This window comes from Berghia stephanieae, chromosome 2 (assembly GCF_034508935.2).
Source record: "Berghia stephanieae isolate SIO BIC M18660-M18661 chromosome 2, UCSD_Bste_1.3, whole genome shotgun sequence".
In the NCBI taxonomy this organism is placed as follows: Eukaryota; Metazoa; Mollusca; class Gastropoda; order Nudibranchia; family Aeolidiidae; genus Berghia; species Berghia stephanieae.
In genome coordinates this window covers 79,872,003-79,899,045 of record NC_088361.1, presented here as the reverse complement: position 1 = coordinate 79,899,045, position 27,043 = coordinate 79,872,003, and the positions used below count along the sequence as shown (strand labels likewise).

The 27,043-nt window shown below is 34.5% G+C and overlaps 2 protein-coding genes across 3 annotated transcripts in view; one reads left to right on the top strand and one right to left on the bottom strand.

Moving 5' to 3' along the window:
* Positions 1–2,473, bottom strand: part of LOC144965610 (unconventional myosin-Id-like) — a 78,330-nt gene extending 75,857 nt beyond the window's left edge. Inside the window, exon 1 of the mRNA XM_078901154.1 lies at positions 1,855–2,473. Within this exon, the coding sequence (XP_078757280.1) occupies positions 1,855–1,952 (98 nt within the window). The 5' untranslated portion in view covers positions 1,953–2,473. The remainder of the gene's footprint in view (positions 1–1,854) is intronic.
* Positions 2,474–5,557: 3,084 nt separating this feature from the next.
* On the top strand, positions 5,558–26,331 carry LOC144965609 (proteasome activator complex subunit 3-like). 2 transcript variants are annotated; one of them, XM_078901152.1, is made up of 10 exons: positions 5,558–5,711; positions 13,523–13,555; positions 14,526–14,588; positions 15,067–15,153; positions 16,405–16,468; positions 18,220–18,332; positions 23,367–23,435; positions 23,952–24,074; positions 24,548–24,634; positions 25,530–26,331. In XM_078901152.1, exons 1-10 carry the CDS (start codon positions 5,691–5,693, stop codon positions 25,608–25,610), a joined length of 741 nt encoding a protein of 246 aa, XP_078757278.1. In that variant the 5' UTR covers positions 5,558–5,690; the 3' UTR covers positions 25,611–26,331. The 2 variants fall into 2 exon arrangements, with proteins under 2 accessions (XP_078757278.1, XP_078757279.1); XM_078901153.1 differs by lacking the exon at positions 5,558–5,711 and adding an exon at positions 9,985–10,320.
* The last annotated feature ends 712 nt before the right edge of the window (positions 26,332–27,043 follow it).

Below are 27,043 nucleotides of genomic sequence, written 5' to 3'. Positions count from 1 at the left end.
AAACCGAGAGACTGAAAAAGAAAGGAGAACAGAAGAGAAACAATATAAAGATGCCACCGGGAGTAGAGGACATGGACACAGCTGATGATTTTGTGTCTGATTAATCCTTTTATGGTTCATGAAACTTGATCTAGTTTTGATGCCAGTGACTACAATTGCTAACGTTGAAACATGTAACAGTCTATTTCATTTTATTACATTTATAGCTATACTATAAATGAACAGCTGAATATTCACCATTATTGAACTACACAGACAACAGTAAAAATCCAAATTTCAAAGGTAGATAAAAAAATCTGTCCAACTTAAAAGCTGTTTTGGTCAATTTGGAAAGAAAACTATTGTTTGTTGAGCGAAGCAAAACATAAATAACTGATTAACTAGAAGTTGCTGAAGGAGGACACATTTCTTTTTCATAAACACCATTGAAAATTGAACGAAAATCGTTTATTTATCTTAGAATTTTGGCTGACCAAATAAGATAGAATAATACAGCATTGTTATCAAATTCAAATTTAACTTGTACTTGTCGTTGAAGAGGAGAGGTTGTTTTTGATTTCTTTTTTTTTTTCTCAGTCTAGAAACAATGCACCACACACTCTCACAACATAAGATTGTCCAATTAATGGATGCAACCAAAATGCATGGTCACTTGAAGTTCCTATCAAAGCATAGATTTAATTGCGTGCAATAAAGGTGAGTGTTCTATATATGGACATTTCATTGACCAGTTATCAACAGACTTAACAATACTATAGTTTTGTTCACCGAAAGTTGAGAATCTATGGCGACAATGAATACACACACACATTTATATATATATATATATATATATATATATATATATATATATATATATAAATTTTATAAAGCGAAACATGTTGTCCCCATGACTCGCGGTTTGAACCCATATGCGATCTTCTCTTGAGTCAATACAGATTTATATCAGACTTAAGTGTTCTATCCTACCTACCATGGGAATAGCTAACAAAAGACCTAAAACTAAAACAAAGAGAAAATGATCATCCCTAAGAGCAATTTAACAGTAACAGAGAAAAAAAAAAAAAAAAATACTCTTCGATGCAACAGCTTTCGATGTCATTGCCTAGATATTCCATAAATAGATCAAACTTCTGATGTCAACATGAATCATCCATGTTGTCAAAAGTGAACCAATTGTAATTGGGGGTTAAATATCTTGCTTCTAACTCAAAGGCAAGGGTAAAAAAAAAGCCAAAGTGCCTGAAGTGGGGCTCGAATCAGGTACCTCCTGGGAAATAGTGCAATGCCTTACTACCTCCCTCGATTTGATCAACTTTTGCCTTGCCAGTAACACATTTGGAATGGAAGAGCTTCAACCAGAGTCATAAGCATATACACGAAATACATATATTGGTAGTAGTATAGAGGCGGTGAACATCTCAGATTTATGTATTGTATGTTATTGTTATGTATGTTATTTATTCGAAAAAATATAAGACATGTAATGCATGCATTTGGGTGAATCATGCTTGAATAATTCATGTGTTTTAGGTGTTTCTGATCAGCATGCGTTTAGGTGGTATACGTTGTCATTTCATGACAACTGTTGTAGCTGGATTTTAAATCAACTAGCAATGAAATGAACAAAAAGTAATCGGATTAATAAATTAGTAATACCAGACTGACTTACTTTAAACACAGGAAAGAAAATTCCTTGAATATGGACAATATCCATCAGTGAGCTGATTTTTTTTATTTTTTAAAATATAGATATACACATAACTAATATAACTAGAACTCTAGAACTGATGATCAATAGATTTAAATTCAGATGGAAACAAACCAAATAAATAAGAAAATAAAACCACAAACCTGAGATGGAGATTTTCCATGAATCCATCCAATGTTAAATCCTCTAGGAGGACAAAATCCCCGATTCCAAACTCTGCACCTTCGTGTATACTTGCCATCTTGTGCCGATTTTATTTATCAATTTATTCTAATAGAGGTCTTCTATTTCCAAGTTGGAATTCAAATTCACAAGATTGCCAATCCAATCAAACCATCACTAAAGCCATACAATGCATACTTATAAACCAAACTAATTACTTTTTATCTAGAACTGCACACACATTCATTGAGTTGCACTTAAAATTAAAACATAACTCTCCGTACTCTGGCCCACCCTACAGTCTACAGTACAGTCACACAACCCGGCCGATGACTCAACAAGTAGGAACTAGAGATGGTTGATGACCTTATAGGTTCTTACCAAACTAACAACACAATCCAAAACAACAATAATTTGGTAACACACCATAACCAAACATAATCCTGTTCTTAATGTTTACGAACATTCACTTCATTCCTCTCTGCCGATGTTTACTCTCACTGCACCCTCACCTCTCAAAACATAACAACATTCCAAATCAAGGGAGGGAAGTGAAAGTCGTAAAAGTGTCAAGGAAAGGAAGCCGAAAAATCGAATATCTCAAAGTGATTACGATATCGATAAAGGTATAATCTTGATATCGATAAGGGGTCAGTCGGAAGATGATGTGTAGTAGTAGTAGTAGTAGTAGTAGTAGTAGTAGTAGTAGTAGTAGTAGTAGTAGTAGTAGTAGTAGTAGAAGAAGAAGAAGAAGAAGAAGAAGAAGAAGAAGAAGAAGAAGCACACGAGGAGGAGGAAGACATTAATATCCTTGTGTAACAGTTATATAAGAGTGGACAACCATAGTAAAAATGAAATGCTTAACAAAAGTATATGTTACCTAGCTTTAACCAAAATTATATTGTGAATTAGAAAAATAGTATGTACTTAAAGGTTATCATTTTCAGAACACATAGAAAGCGAGAGCCAAGAAAACAAATGACCGCCGTCGGTGTCTTGAGGGAGACACACATGGCAATGAAGAGGGACATAAAACTTTGTAATTTAGATAGATTCTAATAGTTTTGACAATAGTTTAACCTTTTATTTATGAAACATCTTTCTCAATAATTTACATATAACATGTTATTTAACTTAGTCAAGAAATATCTTTACACATTGTCTAACTTCTTGTCTGTGCTTATTGCCTCGTTAGACAACAGAAAACTCTTATCATGATTTCTATTGACTTGACATCGTGTCAGCCATGTTAGAGTGGCCACTAATGCTTGGGTGATGATGATCGCAAACCTATGGAGATTGTTTTGAAAGGCAGTTTGCACATAGCTCCACTCAACTCAGGTGTGGATGAGTCTCTGAGAGTGGGCTTGGCAGTGAATTGACATTGCAAGAGAGTCAGTACAAAAAAAAGAAATACGCCCGATATGAGACAACTCTATGAAAAGGAGGCTTGTGTCCCTGATGATGAAGTAATGGATTTTTTTTTTTCAAAATTGCAGCAAATAAACACACAAACACATACACTCACACACGCACATACACACACGCACGCACGCACGCACACGTACATACATACATACATACATACATACATACATACATACATACATACATACATACATACATACATACATACATACATACATACATACATACATACATACATACATACATACATACATACATACATACATACATACATACATACATACATACATACATACTTACATACTTACATACATACATACATACATACATCATGCATGCATGCATGCTACATACATACATACATACATACATACATACATACATACATACATACATACATACATACATACATACATACATACATACATACATACATACATACATACATACATACATACATACATACATACATACATACATACATACATACATACATACATACATACATACATGCATGCATGCATACATACATACATACATACATACATACATACATACATACATGCATACTCACACAAACGCACAAAACAATTTTAGTTTAATATAATCACAGTTTAGTTTAGACAAGATAAATATTAATTAAGATTACAATAATCGTTTAAAAGTTTATGAGAATAAAAAAGATTGTCAACAAATGTGCGTAAAAAAAAGTGAGTGCTATCAATTGATCGATCGAAATACAATGGAAGAAATCGATTTGAACATCGATTTTCTAAATGCGGAAGTAAGGAAGCGGTGGAGAGTGGAGAGTCGCGGTTGCGGTTCGGTGTGGTCATGGGTGTGGTATACATTTTTGACACATTGATATGTACGTTTTGACATCTCAATAAATTATTAGGAGACTCGATTAAAAATAAATAGAAAAAGAAACCAACTAAAGCCCGCAAATGTAATTCAATCTCTTTCCCCATCCAAATTCCCCCGCCTCGAAAACATTGTCATCGTCGTCCTCTTCCTTCTTCTTCTTCTTCTTCTTCTTCTTCTTCTTCTTCTTCTTCTTCTTCTTCTTCTTCTTCTTCTACTACTACTACTACTACTACTACTAAAACTTCTTCTTATTTTTTTTTTTTTTTAAATGAAAAACCGTGAATGAAATCGAGAAACATCAAACTTCTGTCCATCCACTAGTCACTTGTTATCCATATGTCTATTTTATGTATTTATCTATTTTTGCATTGTGTTTTGGTGCTAAAAAAATTTTTTTTTTCAAGTCGTTTAATTCAAATACGATTTTTAAAAGTCACTGCATTCTTTTCCTTTGAGGTTGGGAAAAAAGTGGGCTTTGCCAATCTGGACGTGCCGATCATTTTTCTTTCATCCGTCTGATTTAAATATTAAGTATTAACGCTTTAATTGTTTTGTTATTGGCTAAAGAAGGATTATGAATCCGAAACGCTCAGTGTTGAGTGTATTTGTTTTTTATTCCTTGGAAAGCTGGCAAACATGAACTGGGGAACTGACCCTAAAACCCTAAGGACCACAGCATTGGCCCTCAGCTACTCAACTGCGGAGTACTGCTCAGCTGTATGGGCCCGATCATGCCATGCCTCCAAGCTAGACCCGAGCTCAACAACGCCTGCCGGATCATAACGGGCCAGCTGAGAGCAACACCATTACCACTGGTCTACCGTGCAGCAGGAATAGCCCCACCACACATCCGGAGGGAAACTCATGCCCAAATACAAAAATACAAACAGGAAATGGACCAGAGACACCCCCTTCATGACCACAATTGCCCCAAAAGCAGGCTCAAATCAAGGAAAAGCTTCCTCACAGTAGAGAGCCTTCACCCAGACCACTCAGCATTCTTCCGCCTGGACAAATGGGTAGAATGGGACAAGACAGCAAACGATGCCCTCCAGCCCCCAACAGAAAAGCTCCAGCAGGCACAGACCTCAAGAGAAAAGAATGGGTGGCGTTGAACAGAGCTAGAGCAAAGGTGGGAAACACCGCCACCAACCTCTTTAAATGGAAAATCTCACCGGGCACTGAATGCCCATGCGGTCACCCCAGACAGACCATGGACCACATCCTGTCTGAATGCTCGCTGGGACCTCACTGCACCAATGCTGACCTGAGGGAATGCAACCAGACTGCCCGGGACTGGCTGACTCACTGGCGCGACAAGATATGATGATGATTCGAAGTACCCATACATGTTGTACGTTACTTTTTACAGTTCACAGCTACGGAAGCACTTCGGGACCGTTTTTATTTCAGAACACGCAAGATTTGTAAATAAGAAAACAAGCGCATTGGGCTAAGCATACAAAGCGTGCCCAACATCAATATTTTATTTCAACTGTAATTTAGTGATTAAAGCTACACGATGGCACATCCTGTAAACAAGGTAAAAAATAATGCTGGTTTAAAGTAAACCAAAGGGCCGATCCGTTGTGTAAATGTAAGCTATTACCAATGATAAAACACGGTAAAGAAGTACTTGCGTTTGGCCGGGATCTGGACTCCGATGGTGACTGGTGAAGTGACAGGTGAAAATTGAAAATGGGATAGGCTTGGGACTTGGGATGGAAACCTTATTCCAGTACAAACAATGGACATCGTCAGAAAAACAGTGAACAAAGGAACGATGAAAACAATGAAATAAGTCTAAGTCTAAGTCTAAGGATGCCCTTTCCAATTCCAAACTAGAGAGGTGGGCCTTTGGCCGAACAACCTCCGCTGCACGTCCAACTCGCCTTGAGCATGCATTCACGTAAAATATAAAGATTTTTCTTAAAAACCTACCTCTGTTTCAAAAACTAGCATCTTTTAACTTTCTAAGAAACATTTTGATTTTTCAGAACTTTAGTTCGTTAAAAAATACCGGCCAATCTGACCCGTTGAGAGTCGAATGAAAACGAAATTTTGTTGTTTACACGGTTCAAAGGAAATGCCGTAAATAAGCTTTCATGGACTTCCTGTGTTGTTTTTACAGTGTCACGTGACCGTTTTGAGAAATTTGTCGTCTGCTACTAGGCAGTTTAGTGAGCAGCAGCAGTGGCAGTCAAATTTTGACCCAACTCGCCCATAGGAAAGTTGTGACTGGAAATTGCCGTTCGCGTTTTGGGGGGTTCAATTAAAGATGCATAACATCGTTATAAAGAGGAATATCGCAGATATTTTGGTATCATTATTTTCGTCTTTCAATTTCCTTTTAAATGGTGCCAATTAAGGAAAAATCCATTAATAATTCCAGAAGTTATATGAAGTTAAAATTTGGCAATTTTCAAATGCATTTTTTTTTTTATTTACCGCGTGTGTTTTTAAAATTTAAACGCTTGTTTTTAGAATAACATCTAAACTTTATTCATGCCAAATTTCAGGGCTCTATATCGATGCGCAGACACCTTTTAACTCTGCGCCGAAATGCCATGTTTACATTATCTTCTCATCATGGCTGCCGGGCGATATCGATATTCATATCGATATTTCAAATTTAGTTATGTATTATGTTAAATTTAGTCCATAATATTTTCAGTACTATTATTTACTATGTTTTTATTTTGAATACATACTTTCCAACTTTATTTATGGGCATTTTATAGTTTTTGTTTTAAAAGTTCGTATATTTCTTCTCTTTGTGAAATCCGATATTAATAATATCGATATTTTAAAAATACCAATTGCTTTGATTTTAATTTATTTTGCCATCAAGTTTTTTTCTCATATGTTTAGATATGTTTATTATCATTTTGTATCCATATTCCAAAGGCCTTAGCCTTATTATTAATTATTATGGTAAGAAGTCATACTAGTTATAAATTTTGTCAACCCTACACATTGAGAGAGAAAGGGGGGGGGGGGGGGGGGGGAAAAAATTATATTAATTTTCAGTTCAAATGATGTAAAAAAAATAAACCCAAAGTGGTTCAGCAGAATTTTTTAAACTATTAAAAGCCAGAACTTTCCTTCTAATTATAATAGGGAATCTGTTTCAATTTATTTGAACTTTTTCAATCTACCATTTTATTTATATGCAATTAAATTGCCATAGGTAAAAATAAACTCATTATGTCATTACACAACATGTTTATATCTTTTCATTTAAATACTCTCAAACCCTTTTTTATTCTCTATGTATTAATTAAAAGAGGGTAATTATTTGCAATTGTTTCAATGAGATATTGGGGATAAATCCAAAAGTGATAGAGCAAATTCTTTCTTACATCTAGCCAAGTTTTTGATTATGTAACATTTGCGTCATATTATGTAATAATGTGTTAATTTGAAATGTTTATCTTCCTCTTTATTAATGTAAATGCATTGTCCTCGATAAGACGAACATTTTGGTATACAATATATGATAAGAACTCCATATTGACTGTTTTAACCATTTTTTATTAACATCACGCGTTATCGGTCACAACTTTGCAATGGTAATTTTGGGGTAAAAATTGGTCTGAAATTTCAGACTTTGAACTGCCGTAACTACATTTCTAATCAAGATAGAAACAAAATTCAAACTGTTTTGTATTCTGTGTTGCCAGCTCTTTCATATGATATTGGTTTCAAGTGTGTGAGGTACATTTAGAATTTCTATTAAACTCCCTACTGCTACAAATAATTAGACCGGTAGGGGGTAGATATTTTCGTTGGAGCAGAGAAAAAGTGAGTATTATTTCTTGGACTTGTAGAGAGGCCTAGGGTCCACCAGCAGTCAAGTTGATTGAATAAAAGAAAAAAAGGCCTTTTTTATCCGCCGCCCCCGCCACCGTGAGAGTGGAGAGGGGGGGGGGGGGGGGGGGGGGGGGGGGTTGCATGATGAAGACGAAAGGGAGACGTGTCGCTTGGTGACGTAGAGCATGTCAACGATGCTGGCAGATGTTCTTACCCCTTAACAGCGAAGCAAATTTTTTGCTTTCAGATAATAGTTTGCTTTTATCTTTATTATTGTTAACGGAGAATACAGCTTTTCCACCAAGAGAGCAGTCAGACTATCGCAACTCGGACTTCAATTGTCTATAATCGTTTTGCCGTTACTTGTCTTTTGATGAAAGAGGATTTGGTGTTAGGTCAAAAATCGAATTTCGCCGCTAAAGGTTGCATTGCTACTGGGTTTGCTCTCTTTTTTTATGATTAGCAAGTGCCGTAGGAGTCTCACAGGATGCAGGAGTACTGCAATTAACCCTTTGCCAGTGACATTGATTTTTTTTGTTTTCAAATAATAGTCGTCATTTATATTATTTTTTAACGCAGAAAAAAAAAAACGTTTCCACCATAAGAGCAGTAAGAATATTGATAAAAAGCGCTGTGAGCACGTTGGGTGGATATTGCCCTATATAAAAGCTCAAGTTTTTAAATTGTAATTTGTTTTTTGTCTTTTGATGAAAACGGTAAGATTTTATTTTTGGTCCAAGTAAGATTGATATTCGCCTTTAAAAGGTTATGTTGTTTTGTTTTTTCAGTTTTTTTTTTGTTTTGTTTTTCAAATGCGGATACGCTGCTTCTTCTTTTTTTTTCCTCAACTGGCAAGCTATCGCTGTACTTACCCGCATGGCTTGCACACACAAAAGGATACATCTAGGTCACAAAACCTTACATCCAGGTCACAAAATCAGACAACTAGGTCACACATCAAGACATCTCTGTTTCGTTTGTTCTAAGATAGCAAAACAAACCAGACGTCTTGGAGTTCGAAAGAGCTCTCCATAAAATATTTGGTATTTGCAAGACTCCCAGAAACCAATTCCCTATACAGCTCTTGTGCACGGTTACTTATGACCTTGATTTCTTTCGTACCAACCCCCAAAATCCCACTTATTGTGTGTTATAGTATAGGCAGAACATAATAAATAGCTGGGCTGCCACGTGCGTGACTAAATTGGCCAAAGAGAGAATCTATACTTTGGCATTAGACACCAATTACCCGATGTCTTGGTTTTGAATCCTAGCCGAGTGGGAGAGAAAAAACAAAACAATCATACATGTATCTGCAAACAGCAGAACGTTTTCATTTTACATTGAGATGGGAAGGGATAACACTATGATGAAAAAGAAGAGAGGAGAGAGAGAGAGAGAGGAGAGAAGAGAGAGAGAGAGAGAGAGGAGATGAGAGAGGAGAGAGAGAGAGAGAGAGAGAGAGATGGGCGGGGGGATGGGGGGATAGTAAGGGGGAATGGGAAAAGATGAAAGAAACAACGGGTTGCCTGATGACGTAGATCAAAGGATTGTTACAGCGGTGTTCACGGAGCGTACTTCGTGAAATTTTAACCTTTTACAGTGACACTGATTTTTTTCTGCAGATTGCTTATGCGGAAAAATCGTTTCACCAAGAGAGCAGTAGTAAGAGTATATTTAGACTCGGGCTTCAAGTAAACTATAAATCCAAAGCTTGTCTTTTAATGATAACATTAAGACTAAGATCTGGAGTTTGGGGAGTGTAAGATGGGATCTCGCCATTAATGGTTAAAATTGTTTTGATTAAAACACACACACACACACACACACACACACACACACACACACGCGAGCGCGCGTGGTCACGACAGCGAGGACCATCGCTGACAGAATGTTGCAACGGTAAACCGGTTTACGTGTACATAGATCCTGAGGCTAGATGCCCCGTTACCGTGTACGTAGGCACTCCCAAAAAAAAAAAAAAAAGAGACACACACACACACACACACACACAGTCTCGCATCCGCTACGAACTAATTTTGTGCACCAATTTTTACTGCACTAATGCACCAAATTGCATACCTATCTAGGGACACTTTTTTCCGTATCTTTTTCTCAATAAACTTTTTTTAAAACCTTTGTTTTGCTTGGACGGCACCGGCACCAGACGTAGTAACAGACGGAAACTCACACGATTTCGCGAGGAATGAATCATGAAAATATTTAGGATATAATTTCAAACACAACTTTTGAAATTCATCAAGGATTGTCTAGTACCGAATGTTTTTTGATAGAAAACAAATGCATCTTCAAATCTAAACCGCTTTTGACGGTTAGCGGTAAGTTTTTTATTTATTTTTCTGTCCAAACGAATGATTTGTCCTGGTATAGAAGCTAAGTATTGGTAACACCAGCGCAGCTCTCTACTCCAACTAGGCAGTTTAGTGAGCAGCAGCAGTGGCAGTCAAATTTTGACCCAACTCGCCCATAGGAAAGTTGTGACTGGAAATTGCCGTTCGCGTCTTAGGGGGTTCAATTAAAGATGCATAGCTTCGTTATAAAGAGGAATATCGCAGATATTTTGGTATCATTATTTTCGTCTTTCAATTTCCTTTTAAATGGTGCCAATTAAGGAAAAATCCATTAATAATTCCAGAAGTTATATGAAGTTAAAATTTGGCAATTTTCAAATGCATTTATTTTTTTATTTACCGCGTGTGTTTTTAAAATTTAAACGCTTGTTTTTAGAATAACATCTAAACTTTATTCATGCCAAATTTCAGGGCTCTATATCGATGCGCAGACACCTTTTAACTCTGCGCCGAAATGCCTTGTTTACATTATCTTCTCATCATGGCTGCCGGGCGATATCGATATTCATATCGATATTTTAAATTTAGTTATGTATTATGTTAAATTTAGTCCATAATATTTTCAGTACTATTATTTCCTATGTTTTTATTTTGAATACATACTTTCCAACTTTATTTATAGGCATTTTATAGTTTTTGTTTTAAAAGTTTGTATATTTCTTCTCTTTGTGAAATTCGATATTAATAATATCGATATTTTAAAAATACCAATTGCTTTAATTTAATTTTATTTTACTTTGCCATCAAGTCATCAAGTTTCTTTCCCATATGTTTAGATATGTTTATCATGTGTATCCATATTTTAAAGGCCTTAGCCTTAATAATTATTATGGTAAGAAGTTCTGTTAGTTTTGACACCCCCATACATTGAGAGAGAATGGGGGGGGGGGGGGGGGGGGGGGGGGATAAAATTATATTAATTGTCAGTTCAAATGATGTAATAGCAATAAACCCAAAGTGGTTCAGCAGAATTTTTTAAACTATTAAAAGCCAGAACTTTCCTTCTAATTATAATAGGGAATCTGTTTCAATTTATTTGAACTTTTTCAATCTACCATTTTATTTGATTTATATGCAATTAAATTGCCATAGGTAGAAATAAACTCATTATGTCATTACACAACATGTTTATATCTTTTCATTTAAATACTCTCAAACCTTTTTTTCTCTATGTATTAATTAAAAGAGGGTAATTATTTGCAATTGTTTCAGTGAGATATTGGGGATAAATCCAAAAGTGATAGAGCAAATTCTTTGTTACGTCTAGCCGAGTTTTTGATTATGTAACATTTGCGTCATATTATGTAATAATGTGTTAATTTGAAATGTTTATCTTCCTCTTTATTAATGTAAATGCATTGTCCTCGATAAGACGAACATTTTGGTATACAATATATGATAAGAACTCCATATTGACTGTTTTAACCATTTTTTATTAACATCACAAGTTTTCGGTCACAACTTTGCAATGGTAATTTTGGGGTAAAAATCGGTCTGAAATTTCAGACTTTGAACTGCCGTAACTACATTTCTAATCAAGATAGAAACAAAATTCAAACTGTTTTGTAATCTGTGTTGCCAGCTCTTTCATATGACATTGGTTTCAAGTGTGTGAGGTACATTTAGAATTTCTATTAAACTCCCTACTCCAACCACCACATTCACATCATCATCGCTGTCACTCACTGCCACTACTACAATCACCATCATCATTACCAGTACTACTAGTAGTAGTACTACCTACAACTCCAACTACTACAACCACCACCACCACATCATCGTCACTACTACTACTTCACCCACCACCACCATATCATCATCATCATCATTACCACTCTGCAACTACAACTACAACCACATCATCATCACTACCATTACTACTACCATTACTACTACAACCACCACCACCACATCATCATCACTGCCACGGCTATTACTACAACCACCACCTCATCATCACTACCACTACTCACTTCTACTACTACAACCACCACTACCACATCATCATCACAACCTTTTCTAATTTACAAAACCACCACCACCACATCATCATCCCTACTACTACAACAACCACCACCACCACCACATCATCATCATCACTACCACTACTACTACAACCACCACCATCATACAACATCACTACCGCTACTACTATAATCACCACCACCACATCATCATCATTAACAACCACCACCACCACATAATCATCACTACCTCTACTACTATTACTACCACATTATCTGAACTACCACTATTACTGCAACCATACCACCATGTCGTCATCATTACAACAACTACTACTAATACTACTACAACCACCACCACCACATCATCATCATCACTACCACTACTACTACTACTGCTACAACCGCCACCAACACATCATCCTCACTACCACCAGTACTACAATCATTACCATTAGGTTTTGGAGCTTTAATTCATTTGAAATAAGGAAACTTTGGGGTTGTGTTTGGCATTTTGTTAATATATCATAATATAATTCTAATTAAGTTATCTATTTAGAACTGTGCAATATGTAAACAAATGCCAAATACCATTCCAATTCCCTTTTCTTATGTGCGGAAATTCCTCTTTTGGCATTGAAATTCCTACGAGTGGTGTCTGAAATTGCTGTGAGCCAGATTTAAAGTTGGCGTCTCTGCTAAGATAATGATGATCATTGAATTTGAATGAAACAACAGGAGTAGGAGTAGAAAGACCGGGTTGAGAGGACTGCTGACCCTGTTATAATAAAGAAAATTTATTACAAAGAAAAAATGCAAAAGAATAGACATGGATATTGCACTGGCATATCTTTATAATCCAAACATCTCCATTCCCAATATTTTGTCTAAATTAGATTTAGATAGACATCTGATGAATGATGTAATCAGGCTATGTAAACATAGCCTTATTACGGTGTACAAATTCAGAGAAAAAATCTGTCCCCAGATGACCTGTCTGTTTAATGGAGACATCCGGATTGTGGAGTGTGACCTGACGGTATATCAGTCAATAACAGTTAATTGATTTGTTATTTTGACCAATCAAACATTTTGGACTGCCCATAAAAAAAATTTAATACATTAAATGTGTGATATTGATATAATATATACAAAACACTTTTTTTGCCTTTTGTAGGAGCATGACTATTTTTGTCTAATTTCAGGTGAATGACTTTGTAGCCACACTCAAGAAAGATGTAAGTGTATTTTGTTTTTCAATTTTAATTTTCTCTGCAGTTCACCAAAGTCTGATTGATGCATCAACAAACAAAGAATTCGTTTTTTATATCTTCAAAAGTTGCCTTTAATTTTAATATTTTTAAAGGTTTCCGCCAAAATCTTTCATCCCTGATATTTTTGAAGGATTCAAGGTTTTTATCATAGCTCAAGGATGGGAATTTTAATGATTTTTTTCACATCTTCATGGATTTTTCTACATAGTGTATATTATTTCAAAATTTGATCCTCTTCTGAAAAGATCGTTATTAGTAAGACTCAAATATGGAGAGAAACAACTGTCACAGATCTAGAACTTGTAATCATTTGCATCTGTAATCAGGTTCACAACAATTGTGATAATTTTGGAATACCAAAAGCAAACTTTAAAAATTAATTTTTATTTTTAAAAATTAAAATTAAAACATTAAAAAAAATTCCAACACCTTAGTTTGTAGAGCATTATAATTCTATAGAGAAACTAAGGGACAGGCATCAGTTCCGTGTCCAGTTGAGTTGTCTGTTTTGCCTAATCAGCAATAATTAATTATATAGTTAGGTCTTGTTATTTGTTTTGTTTGTTTTTTTTGTTTGTTTTTTTTTTGTTTTTTTTGTTTTGTTTTGTTTGTTTTTTTTTTTTTTGGGGGGGGGGGGGGGGGGGGGGGGGTTCTATTTTATTATTAATATTAAAAATTTTTTTTACATTTTTGTTGTCGAGAATTGTGTTATACTTCAGATGTAAAACTGCACCCGTTATAGTTCAAATTATAATATCTAGTTTCTTTGAGATTATAATATCTAGTTTCTTTGAGATCAAAAATTATTTTATTTTTATTATTTTGATAATACAATGGTTTTTTCTATCAAAAACATTGAAAAGTATAATAGCAGTTTTTTTCGTTTTAAAACAAACTTGTTTTCTTTTTATCAAAATTTTCTTTTAATGAACAGACTGAAAAACTTGTGAAAGAGCAGTTTCCACAAAAAATTCTTGAAATGGAAGAACTTTTAAAGGTAAGTTTTTTTTTCTATGAACTGGGTTAATGCTGTAGGTGAATTAGACCATTTAAGGACTGATTCTCTCTTCTCTCTCTCTCTTCCTTTCAATGACTAAAGATCATTATATCATTAGATAATTGAGTGATTTGCTTCATGCTCAACTACTCTAAATTTTGATAGATTTTGAAGTGAAAATTTTATTTGAATTGTTAGCTTTAAGAGAAAAAAAAATAAAGATGAAAAATTAAAAAAAGAGAGAGAGAATTATAGTTATAGCAATCCTAAGATATCTGTAGTGACCAGATGAACGATTCAAATCTTGGGTGCTAATATCGCTGAGTGGAAAATTCAGTTTAAAACAATTTTTAAGATTTATTGCAAGGAACAAAATCTTGTATTTTACTGCGTACAAATAGTTTCATAATTACATTTTAAAGTTGAAATAATTTAGCATATTATTAATACTTAGAATTCTTCATTTTACCATTTGCAGCAAGTCAAAGAACTGTCATCCAATGAACTTGTACATGTTGATATACCTTACCCAGAACCCCTCGATGGAGACAATGACTCTGATGAGGTAGAGTAAATTTGACATTTTATATTGTTATATTATAGAGGGGATCCCAATGGCTCAGTTGGTAGAGCACTCCCTTAGCATGCAGAGAGATCAAGATCAATCCTGGGTGCAGTTGAGATTTTTTTCTGACCCCTGTCCACCCAGCAGTGATTGGGTAGTTTGGTCTGTTAGATATATCAGAAAATACTTTGCGATAGACTACAGACCTTTCCAAAGAGTAGTGAGCAAATGCTATCATCCATTTCATGCTATAGAAACAGGGATAAGCTCCAACTCCATGGGCCTAATTGCTCTGAAGGACAACTACTTTTTTACATTATAGAATCAAATCATCACTCTAACTCAGACCTGCCTATTTGAAATTAGAAAAATTCGTAGTTTTTGGTGGTAATAATATAGTGGACATTATAACCACTTTTAAAAATTAATAATTTGTTTTTAAATACATGAAATTAATGCTTTTTAAAACTCCTGTATATATTAGCTCTGGCAACAAAACTTTGTTTTCAAGAAGTTTATCGAATTAAAGATTGTCAATTTGGACCCGAAAATTCGTAGTTCTCTGAAGTTTTCATTGTAATAGGCAGGTCTGCTCTAGCTGATATTATTTTCTTGTTCTTTGGGTTTGAATGAAATGCTTTTATGGATGAAATAACTCAACTTTGTATGTGTGGAGGAACAGGTAATGCAAGACCTTTTAAATGATGATAGACAACTGATATGCAGATGTAGTTTTTGTTTGTGGTCAACAATTTCATTGGAATTGGTTTAACAAGATCATGAAATTCCAATGCCTGCCAATACTCACCATTCTTTTTGTAAACAACTGCTAATATATAGGGGTTAATTGTCTTAGGAACCATCAACACTAGTTTTTGAAATTTCAAGCTGGTTACAGCCAAATAAGATATTTCATAGTTTTCTATCACTGGTACTATTAATGCTATTATTGTTCAATCAGCCTATACTATCGCGTTAAAGAAAAACATTTTATGTTTACTTGAAATGTATTGGAACATACACTCTTTTTCCTTTTTTAAGACTGTAGTTAATATGATTTCAATTATATCTTATTTCATTATCTTTTTCTTTTTATTTATTTTTAAAAATTCTTTATTATATTTTGTCCCCAATAATTATGGAACAAGCGTTATGTCTCCAGACAAAAGTTGAAGATTTTTCAAAGTTCTAAAGATGGTCAATTGTACAATTTTCTTAATTTGCATTTTATAAGATTATTTTTATCACTAGCCATCTAACAAGAAGAGAAAAGCAGAGGGAGTGAACACAAACAATCATGGAAATGCTGTTCATGGTAAGTTCTAGCCATTGCTTTACACATTATTTAAGGGCTCAGTAGGTTTCTATGTTATTTATTTCATGAGCCTAGCTCTTTTACGTAAATGATTTGAATGTTTAGAATATTTGTTCTAAAATTAATTCTTTTCTTCAAATTGTGTTTTGAATTGACTGCAAAGAGACCAAGATTGATCCCAGGTGCAGTCGAGATTTTTTTCTGACCTCCGCCCACCTTGTCCACTCAGCAGTGATTTAGTAGCTGACTGTTAGATCTGGTGGAAAGTACCTTGAAAGTGATACCGATTGCTATTGTCTGTTTCATGCTATAGGAACAAGGATAAACTCCGGCTTCATGGGCCTTATGATTCTGAAGGACTGCATATTTCAGATGTTCCCTTCATTATTTTTTTTTTTTAAACATTAAAAAATGGAAATCTTCCATTGTGGGCAAAATGGGAGAGGAGGAAAGACACCTGTTCTACTACTTTATACATTTAGCTTTTGTCCCTTTAATTGGTAAAACTCCCTACTCACATGCAAACATATCAGGTCTGTCCGTGTTACAGTTCAGTGGGGAAAAAAAAAACAAAAAAAACAAGGCCTTTGCTGTTCGAGTCGTGATAGAACTGCTGTGTTTGATATTAAATCTTGTATTTAAGTATTCTACAATAGATTAGCATTAAATTCAAAAGACTGGTGACAGTTGCACAGAGCCCATTATAAACTCGACTTCATTTGTTTAATAGATTTGGTTTTACCATAAGTGGAAGCTTGGGACTAGGTAAAATATTCTTGCCATTCCCTAGGCCTAATAATTTATCACAAACAAAAGAAATTCACACTACATCCTCAACATCTTTTGGATGAATGACATTTGGCTAATTCCTTATTTCTGGGTGGGGATCCTGACCTCCCATAGCGGGCAGGGAGGTACATACTGTGTCTTCTATCCCCTTATATCTGTTTTCCAACATGCTTTCTGTCTTTGTCTCGGAATGAGATTACTTGGTTTTGTCCTGGCACTGGCCGGAATCCTAGCTGGGAGGGAAACAGTCGAATGCATAGTTATTGTTTTGGGAGATGATATTTTTTTCCTTGTAAATCATCTCTCTGTTATGTATTATTATTTTTATTTTGAATGTATAATGTAAGCATTTGAGTGTGTTCCTCTTTGTTGGATTTTGTGCTTGTGTCTGGATGAGACTTGTAGGTGATTTCAAACTAAGTACATTGGTGGTATGCTCTTGGAATCTACATCTGATCCCTTTTTGTTCTCAGTTCCCCTTTGTTTTACTTTATCTTGGGTGCTTTAATTGTAATTCTAGAACTTTTTACTATCCCATTTTCTTCCTTTTTACTGGCGCTGATATAACCTAAATGTGTTGCAAGCGCCGTAAAACCCTTAAAAACAAAAACAAACAATTCCTTATTTGTAGAGCAGTCTGCGTGATGCTAGGGTGTTGATTTGATGTTTAAAAGATTTTCAGAAGGTAGACTTTACAACTCATATTTGCATTATTATTTTTGCAGTCTTGTTAAATGGAATGGCTGATCGAACAATCTATTTAATATTGCACTGTTTCATTCTTTCACTCCTTTTCAAATTTATTTAGTGGAGTTTGGTTAATTCTGGTGATGAATATTATTTCCATCCATGTTCCACATTATTTGTCAAATTTTGAAAGAATTGCAGTGAAGATTTTTTAAAATATGCATACTCATTTTTTATTCTTATGGCTATCATGTTCATTATTATTTCATTGTCAGGTACGAGAGTATTGGTATTTCCTGGGGGCTCCATACCTTACAACAAAATTATTCACAAGTACTGTGAGAAGACAAAGCCATGGATGAAAGACCTTATTGAGCATTCCAATATGGTATGTCAATAAAAACTGGTTGCAACTAATTTTTAATCTTCCTAGAATCTGACATTTGATTCCTGAAAGAAAATACTATCTTAATTTTTAACACCCGATTAATTGAATTAATATAAAATATATTCATTTTATCCTGGCAGCGTTATCCATGCCAGGCAGGTCAAAGGATAGAGGCCAGACTAGGTTTGATCTGCATCAGTACCTAGGAAGGAAACAAAGGATAAGACATCTGTCAAGTCATTATTCCTAAACACGTACTTATGCATGTGGTTTGGCCCATAATGCAGGTGAGGTTGACAGGGTATGAACCCCGGCAAATTAAACAACATCTGAAGTTCTCAACTTAGGCCATTTTTCATGTAGATAGGACTTCGTCGACAGGCGATTGTAATCAATCTAGGAGAAGGACACTCTAAATTTAAAAAAAAAAAAAAAAAAGACAGGAATTGTAATCCTTGGCTGGCAGCCTGTCGAGGAGTACACTCTAAAATAAAACCGCCACTGCCTTGTGAACAAGTCTTGGTTGACTTAAGCCTAAGAAAGCTCATCCTAATAGAAAAGCAGGCCAAAGGCAGAGTGGCTGGGCCAAAAGCTGCCAAACCAGAAAACAGCAGTGACGTTCACCTATCCTGTACTATCATGATGCCTAAAAGTATTGAATTTCAATGTGGTGTGAAACTTGTGGTTTTCCCAGACGGGTATAGTAAGACCATAAAGGTTCACTTAAGCTATCTGATGGTACCGTGCTCTCTGAACATAAGAGCTGACTTGGCTTGCTGTTTTGGACAGCAGAAAGGAATTAGTCCTTACTCATAAACTTCATCACTACGTTCTCTCCATTATTGTATGATAAATTCAATTTTTACAACGATTTGTGAGGAACGTTTGCGCCTAGGTGATGTGACAGTACCACTTCTAGCATGTCAACATGAATCTTTATGAAATTGCTGTACAATATGTTACCCTCCGCCTCGAAGCGGTATTAAGTCGGGATTTGCAAAACGAAGAAAATCGGGTTTAAAGTGAAAAAGGTCAAAATGATCAAATTTCAGTTTTTGGTTGTTTCAGAAACTACACTCATTTTTCTACACAAAAACATAATAATTCAACAGAAATATTTGCGATAAGTTGTGTAATTTCCAGTTTTAAAATACAACTATCAGTAACGCATTCAACATGACAGTTGCCTTTCTCTCAGATAGCCACCATTTCCAAAGCTTAACTCACTCAACCCTAACACCGACTATATCCGTAGTTTACCCGGATTACTTTTACCCCATGCCTATTCATTTATTACATTTTCCTGAGACAAATTATAGGCGTAGTGTCAAAGCTTATGTTTTTTAGTTTATACATGTTAATGGTAGTTGAATAAAACTATCTATGTATATGCTCATTTTTAATACATTTTTTTCCAATTTTGAAAAGTAGCAAAAATCTCCAGGATTGAGTGAGTTAATACTACGTGTTTTCTCTGAACATGTTAGGTATCACAGCAAAGGGCATGCCTTTATCTATCTCAGAGAATGCATGGCTAAATCGGCAGTTACATGGTTCAACCAATATTGAACTTTAAAAACTGTAAACAAGACTAGTATTTTCCCTAACAACCTTACAAATAAGAGATTCTCATTGGTCGAAACTTATCACATGCGTCTCAAAGTTTGGCATGGTCAACGCGTGCATGCTTTGTGTGTGTGTGTGTAGTGTTTGTGTGTGTTTGTGCATTTTGATACACACCACATGTTCTTATTTCTTTGTCTAACTGCATTGTATAATGAGGCTCGGTACCTATCTTTCGGAAATTTAACACTAGCTAAGTCTTAACGTTATTTAAATTACTTTGTTATGAACAACAGTTTCATCGATTTAGAGATTGCCTAAGATAAGCAACTTTGTTTTTTGTTTTTTTTTATGGGTTTTACGGCGCTTGCAACACATTAAGGTCATAAGCATCTTTAAAATAAAAAAGCAGAAAAGTAAAAAAAGCCTTCCAAAATTAATGAACTGCCGATGGAAATACTAACAAAAAATGTAACTGATAAATGTATGGATATATAGATAGATTTATGAAAATGAGAGAGAGAGAGAGCGAATGAGAGAGAAAGAGAACGTCGGATACAGAGTGAAAGAGATAGGTTGAGAGGATGATATTTTTGATAAAGAGAAACATAGTGGGGGGGGGGGGGGGGGGAAGAGATGTTCATTTTCATCGAATTATGGGGGTGGGGGCTAAAACATTGATACACACATGTAGTACAGTGATGTGAATGATGTTGATGATACATTTGATGCATTGATACACACATGTCGTACACCAACTGTTGACCGTGTTTCTGAATGAATGATGCATCACATTTAATACTATAGTTATCATTTCAGTTGCTTATATGATGCCGGTTTTCACCAATATTTTTCTCGTACATTTTTTAGGATTTGCATAGAATTATGCATATAAGCTTGTTTTATACTGTAAATAATCTCAGACTACATTTAAACTTTTGCCACTTATTAAATAGAAAATTCTAAGTGAAAATTTAATTGAACCAACAACTAAATTACTCTATTTTGATTTATAAAATTTATAATGATCTTTTTTTTTCATTATTATTTTGTACGAGTCTTGAATTACAAAGTGGGCAGCTTTAAGAACGGTATTTGGTTCAAAATGAATTTTTTAGAACCATTTTAGAAGTATTTAACATGTCTCTGTATATTACATACTTTGCGAATTTCTCATCATTTGACAAAAGAAATAGTATTAGTAGTATATAGAAGTAATAATAGTAGTAGTAGGAGGAGTAGTAGTAGTGAATGCTCAAAAAAAAAAAAGAGAGAGAGAGAGAGAGAGATATGGATCATTAGATAATATATTTGCAAAATATCTTGCTACTGTTGCAAATTGTCATCTATTGAATTGAAGACCACTCTCCCAGATATTTTATCTCAAAACTTTCTCATAACTGATGTACTGGGCTAGCAGATATCACCATCACAACTTCATCAGCATCTCTTACCATCAACATCCTGACATCATCACTTCTACAACTACCATCACAGCATTGTCACTGCCACAACCACCACCACATCACTTCTACCACCACCGCCACCACAGCTTCATCATCATCACCACCACACCACTAGAGCACCATCGCTACAACAACCAACACTTCTTCCACTGACACTAGCATCAATACTACCAACATGTTAAGGGTCTTTTGGTCATTTCTTTGAGTGTTTCGAAAGCAATTTCCTTTAATATTGCAATTTCTGAGCCTTATGCTAATTTTAAATGGCCATTAAGTTTTAGTTTCTCGATAAATCGATAATTTTGTAATTACTAGAGATTGCTTGAATTATGAAGATCAGAGTTTATTTTGATTTGGGATTGATGTTAGCTTTTATATAAATTTTTGTATAGTGCGCACTTTTTTTCCACATGTGCGGCCAAATACACTTTTTTGCTAAAAAAATACACTTTTTAGGGTCATGGAATACACTTTTCATCCTGGGAAGGTTGGCAGGTCTGCCTCAAGCTGTCAACTGACTCAAAATGGAAACAATGTAACAAATGATTTGACAAGTCTAATTTTATTCAAATGCAATCTCATTGGTCAATATGTTTCCAATTGATTGACTTTGACTTCTTATGAAACAAAGGTCTTTTCTATAACCATCCCTACCAATTCTTTGCTCCGCCTCCCCTCCTATCCTTTCTTTAAATCTAGCTCAATCGCTCTCTCTCCGTCTCCCCCCGCCCGCATGTTTCTCGCGTGGTACTTTCACACATACAAACACAACACGTACACACAGACGCACTTTTCCCACCCTGCTTCTTTAATGCACAAGCGCCCACCCCCCCCCCCCCCCCCCCCCCCCCCCCCTTCTCTCTCTCTCACTCTCTCTCCCCCCTCCCCGAGTGTTTCTTTCACACATACAAACAATAACATGTTAGGTATCAGAGAGAAATAAAATTTGGCATGAGCTTAGAACATACATTTAATAATGCGCACATAAATTTTTATTATATAAGATGCTCACACACACACACACTTTTTCCCTCCTGTCCTCTTCAATGCACAAGCCCCCCCCTCTCTCTCTCTCTCTCTCTCTCTCTCTCTCTCTCTCTCTCTCTCTCTCTCTCTCTCTCTCTCTCTCTCTCTCTCTCTCTCTCTCTCTCTCGTGTGTGTTTGTGTATGTGTGTGCGTGCAAGTTTCTTTTCCTTGCTCTCTCATCCTCTTTCTTGATATTTCTCTCTCTGTCCACCCGGCTTTAGGTTGTTTCAAACTGTACTGAAAATAGTAGCTGTTCTTTAACTTTTGACATTTTGAAATCGTATTACCTCTATTAAATAAAACAAAATTGTCATATTAATAATCCTATTTCATTGATTGTTTAATTAATGTCATAAACCCGTCAACAAGTGAACAATTTCATGAAGCTGCAGGCATTTATTGGTGTTTTTATTAATTCAAGAACATCTTATATAATAATAAATAACTACAAAAGTAATAATTGGATTATTGTAAAAATTTATGTGCGTATTATTAAATGTATGTTCTAAGCTCATGCCAAATTTTATTTCTCTTGTTAAATTTTTAATGCCTGTATCCAAGGAGTTACCTTTGCCCATTGATTCGACTGCATGAAAAAGGTGCCTCAACTTCAAAGTCGATTTCCTCAAAATGTGGCTTTTACACTCTCCCTACTTCTATTGGTCATATCTCGGCACTGAATAATCAGAATTTATAAATTTGATATCAAATTTTTAGGCATAAAATAAGCTTTGATTGGGCACAAAAAAAACCAAAATTGAAAATCCTGACTTAATACCGTTTCGAGGCGAAGGGTCACATATGAATACCTTAACGTCCACTTTTGATCTCTTTTTATTTTCTCCACACAATTGTAATAGTTGGTACCAACTGAAGATTCATTTTATCGAAGAATTTTGAAATATTCAGAAAGACTTCTTCATTGTTTGAAATTGATATTTTTATTTATGTATCTCTTTTTATTTCTGTTTCCATCAAGGTGCGAATGTGGATTAACTTCTTGATCCCAAAGATTGAAGATGGGAACAACTTTGGAGTGTCAATACAGGTCTGCATGCTAAAACTGGCTTACCATAATTATCAATAAGGTTTAATGGTTTAAAACAAAATACAAACTCATAAGTGAAGGAATAAGATTTAAATTCTAGACATTCAAAGATGCCATGAAATACCTTCAACTTTTGGATTCAGTGGCAAAAGCTTATCATAATTTAATTAATTGCCAGCCTTGTTATTGTTTATAATTTATAGATTTTGAAATGTGAAATGTCAATTTTTTAATATGAAGCTTTGACAAAGGTTGTTTTTGTAACTTTTTTACATGAATATACATTGGTATCTAGTCATTTGAAGGAATGAAAGAAATGAAAATTGTTTTGATTAACAAATAATCCAAAATCTGAGAAGCTAGTAAGAAAATGACCTGATAGAGCATCATATGGTTTTAACTTGAATAATTCTTATATTTCTGTACATTTATTTTGAGTTTTTTTTCTTCTTCATCCATCACCTTTACAATTGATATAGTTAAGCATATTATTATTTATGTTATTAATTATCACAGGAAGACGTTTTGAATGAAGCTAGACAAGTTGAAAGTGAAGCTAGCACTTATTTGGACCAAATTTCACGCTACTACCTTCAAAGAGCAAGAATCATTACAAAAATTTCAAAATACCCACATATTGTGAGTAGAAAACTTTTTGTTTTTGGCCCTGTTTTCTACTTAAAACTGTTTTGTTTATTAGTCTTATCATCATTGCTGGTTTATTCCGTTCCCTTATTTTTTTATTTTTTGTGTGTGTGTTTTTGTTGTTGTCAACACCCTCTGCTCATACAAATTATCTTTCAAGCTACACAATGTTTAATAAAATTGAAGACACTTAGTGAGAGTGAGCTGAAAGCGAAGGGCGGAATGATTATATATAGAAGGAACTAAATTGATGTCACTCAGCTCTTTGTTATTATTTTTAGACAGCCTGTTAGTGATTATTTGTCACTAAATTATATGATAAAGACTATAAACGTTAAAGATTACACACAGTTTTTGTGTGTTGATATTTTTAAGTTGGCTGATGGATGTTGTGAGTATTTTACATAAATGCATAGCATCAATAAGTTTCTCTTATTGATCTACATAATATTCTCTTGCCCCTACAGGAAGACTACAGACAAGCGATTAGAGAATTGGATGAAAAACAAATTGTGTCATTACAGAGTGCTGTTTTGGAAATGAGAAACCATTACGTAAGTGTTTTGCCCTTTTTAAAAATTTTATTGTAACTTGGAATTAAATTTCTGGAGTAAATTAGGTTTCAGGTTTGGTCTTTTTTTTTATGCCTTTTTTTTCTTTTTCGGTTTTTGTTTTTTATTGGATTTTTGGGGGGTTTTTTTTAAGTAAAAAAATAATAAAACAATTAACATAAAGGTTTTACAAATTGGTTTTGAATATGACTTTCTTATATTCTTCTGACGTGTTCTAGGATTTAGGATTTTTTTTTCTCTTTTTTCATTCCTGATAAAGTGACCTATCTATTTTATTCATTAAGCAAAACTATTGGCCACTGTCAAACTGGGTAACTTTACTTCAAGGAAAAACTTTTCCTTATTAGCTTTTGACCAATTAGAATTTATTTAGTTTGAAAGCAGCTGTTTGGCTTGATAGAAAATCTAGTCTTTAAACATGAAAAAGAACTGCAATGAGACTGATAATACTCAAATGTTACAAATCCACAGAGGTAAAGTTTCCCTATGGGACAAAATTACCCCATTTTATGGTCTTTCAGATTTGTGACATACTGCCTGGATCGGATATTCAGTCATGGGTGAATCAAATTACAAAAATAAAAAATAATAATAATTTAATTTAAGAGTACCTGTAGAATTTTTGCTAGAAAGATTTTTTGTTTTAGGAGATAAGTGAAGTTTCTTCAATTTCTACAAGAAGCTCACATTCAACTAATCATTAATCTGATCATTCAGTTTTAAATTTAAATTTTTGACATCAGCTTTGTTTGAAAATGATTAAAGGTGAGGGTTGCTTATGATATCTTAGAAATATATTTCTCATTTAATTTAGGGAACAGGGAAATTACTATATGTACCATTTATAATAACTATTTATTCATTTATTGTTCCCCAGGCTTCACTTCACGACATGATCATGAAAAACATTGACAAGATTAAGGTTCCACGCTCTGCCAATGCACACAACATGTACTGAGGATTTGGACATTTAATGACATAACCCCCTCAAAAGATAGTTGTTTTTTTTTTTCTACGCATGAAAAGGTTATGAACAATCATGTAAATTTAATATGTACGGTGAATTAAGAAAACATAAATGAAAATTTAAAATTTTACTTAAAAACCTGGTAATTGAAATAATTCACAAATATGCAGTAAAAATAGAAAAACCTTTGACCTATACGACTCAAATTGATTCTAAATTATCTTAAAATCTTTATGCCTGGAATAATTGTACAGATTGTTTATTTGGCCATCAAAATTTTCAATATCATATGTGAACACTTATTATATTTCACCATGAATTCACACATGATTTTGAGCATTAATTGTCTATGTTCTGTTTCAATGGGTTGTCCTTGTTGTGTAAATATATATTTCTCAAAGTCTACATTATGCACTAGTCTTGGCCAAAATCATTATATCAATTCACAGTGTGTTTTGTTTTGTTTTGTCTTTTTTTAGCGCCTGATGATTCTGTCTAAACTTCTTGAGTCTATAAAACGATTAGGGACTAATCTGTTTGTTTTTTTTTTTGTTTTTTTTTTTATCGAGCAAGAACATTTTTCTCATTTATTTTTATTTGATTTTGAAATTTTGATGAAATATAAATTCTGAACCATTGAGGCCATGAACACTGTATCATTTTGTTATTGCCGGATGTAATCTTGTCAATAAAGCCATTGTCATTCCCTCCATTATTGTCTTAATTTATTATTGTTTTATACTTGTAAATCTGGTGCATCTCCATTAGGTAGCTTCACCATCAAAAGGCAGTAGGCGAGTAGGGACAACTGGTTGGTTTTCTATTCTTGTTTTATCAGTTGTCCCTTCCTAGCGGCTTCTGTTGTTATCCTGAATTGAGATGATTTGGTTTTCCTCTGACCGTGGTTAGAGTCCTTTTCCCTGTTATAGGTAGTTGAACACAAGTGTGTGTGTGTGTGTGGATCTGTGTGAGATATTGTACATTTTTTCTGTATACTAAATCATCTTTTGTAGTGACTGCTTTAATATAAGATACGGTTGCCTTTTGGTGGGGACTCTATTCAGGTGTCTGTGTGAGACTTGGTGGTGTTTGACTGGATACGGGAGAGAATGCTGCTTAGCTCCCCTTTTGAAATCTATTCCCTTTTGTCTTGTTTCATCTTTCAAAAGTGCTGTAACTTTTACATGCACTGAATTCTAGATTTAACCATCCTTTGTATTGTTTGCCAGTTTCTTTTTCTTGGACTTTAATATGTCTGATAGTCACAAGCACTGTTAATCTTTTGAAAAAAGAAAAGTAATGTACAAAATTGAATTGATAACGACTTCAAAATAGAACAAAGATGCTAAATATGAGATGTTTTGGGCTTTAACCCTCTCCTTACCGATCATTTTCAGTATTTGACCTACAGCCAACAATAATAG